At 53.0% G+C, this 1,241-nt stretch overlaps 1 protein-coding gene across 1 annotated transcript in view; it reads left to right on the top strand.

Moving 5' to 3' along the window:
* Laptm5 (lysosomal protein transmembrane 5) overlaps window positions 1-921 on the top strand; it is a 22,825-nt gene extending 21,904 nt beyond the window's left edge. The window contains exon 8 of the mRNA XM_004642913.2: window positions 466-921. Coding sequence (XP_004642970.1) covers window positions 466-555 — 90 coding nt within the window. The 3' untranslated portion in view covers window positions 556-921. The remainder of the gene's footprint in view (window positions 1-465) is intronic.
* The last annotated feature ends 320 nt before the right edge of the window (window positions 922-1,241 follow it).

Genomic DNA, 1,241 nt, shown 5'->3' with positions numbered 1-1,241 from the left:
TTTCTCCTTCTCCTTCTCCTTCTCCTTCTTCTTCTTCTTTCTTCTTCTTTCCTCCTCCTCCTCCTCCTCTTCTCCTCCTCTCCCCTCCCCTTTTCCTCCTCTTCCTCCTTCTTCTAAATTTTGAGGAAGAGTCTCTCTAAGTTGCTAAATTGCCCAGATGGGCTCCCACTTGCCATTCTCCAGCCTGAGTGTGCTCCCCTATGCCTGGTTACAGGTGTGCACCACCACGCCTGGTGGAATCAATTATCTTACCAGCATACAGGAAGAGATGGTTTCCTTGGGGAAAGTGGGGTGTCATTGAAACATGGGGAGCTTGGCATTGAGTGGGCAAAGGCAGACCCAGGAGCTGCTGTTGGCACCTTCCCCACTGTGGGCCTGCAGGTCGTGCTCCTGGCTGCCCCATTCCCGGTGGGAGCTGTCTGTTCTTTTTGGCCAGTCTCAGCCCTCCTGTTTCTGTCTTTCCAGGTGGTCCTGCCATCCTACGAGGAAGCCATCTCTATGCCCTGCAAGTCTCCAGAGGGGGACCCAGCACCACCGCCATACTCTGAGGTGTGATCTCCACCAAGCCCCAGCCCTAGTGCTGTGAGGGGCAGAGCTGCCTTGTAATCTGCTTCTTCGCTTTGGGGGCTCCCATGGTCTGCATGGCCCACCCAGCTGACTTCAGGACGATCTGCTTGGTCCCCTCCCTGGCCTGTGCTGCGCAGGGCTTAAAAGATGCTCACCGTGGGGCCCAGCCCCTGGGCTGGAGATTTCCTCGAGTCGCGCACAGATTCAGTCTGACTGGCTTTTTTCCACCAGCTACACTTCCTTAGATCTTTCCCAATTGGTGAGTCTGGTTCAACCACTCTCAGCCCGATCAGTTTCACCAGGCACCTGCCAAATCCAAAAGGCAGATCAGTAAAACAATTTGGCCAAACCACAGTCCTCTGTGTTCATTTGTGAGTCACTGTCCGTTCACAAGGGAGGGGGGTACCTCAGCGCAGTCACCAGTAGTAGCCACTCTCATGCCCCTAAACATATACGCACACCTGATTTCTTCCAATCACTTGTTTAAACAATTAGCAACGCAGCCAACCACCTGTGACTGAGAACAGCGATCAATGGAACAGTGATGAAATTCAATAAAAAAATGAAGTATCCTCCAAACCATTCATTTCAGATGAACCCAGCCCCTGACTGCCGCCTCTGCTCCTTGACTGCCTCCTACTGGCTGGAGAATTGTTAATTCCTCAGGAGGGGAC

This window comes from Octodon degus, unplaced genomic scaffold, assembly GCF_000260255.1.
Source record: "Octodon degus isolate 3935 unplaced genomic scaffold, OctDeg1.0 scaffold00163, whole genome shotgun sequence".
NCBI lineage: Eukaryota > Metazoa > Chordata > Mammalia > Rodentia > Octodontidae > Octodon > Octodon degus.
The sequence above is the reverse complement of the archived record's forward strand: the minus strand, read 5'-3'. Positions and strand labels throughout refer to the sequence as shown.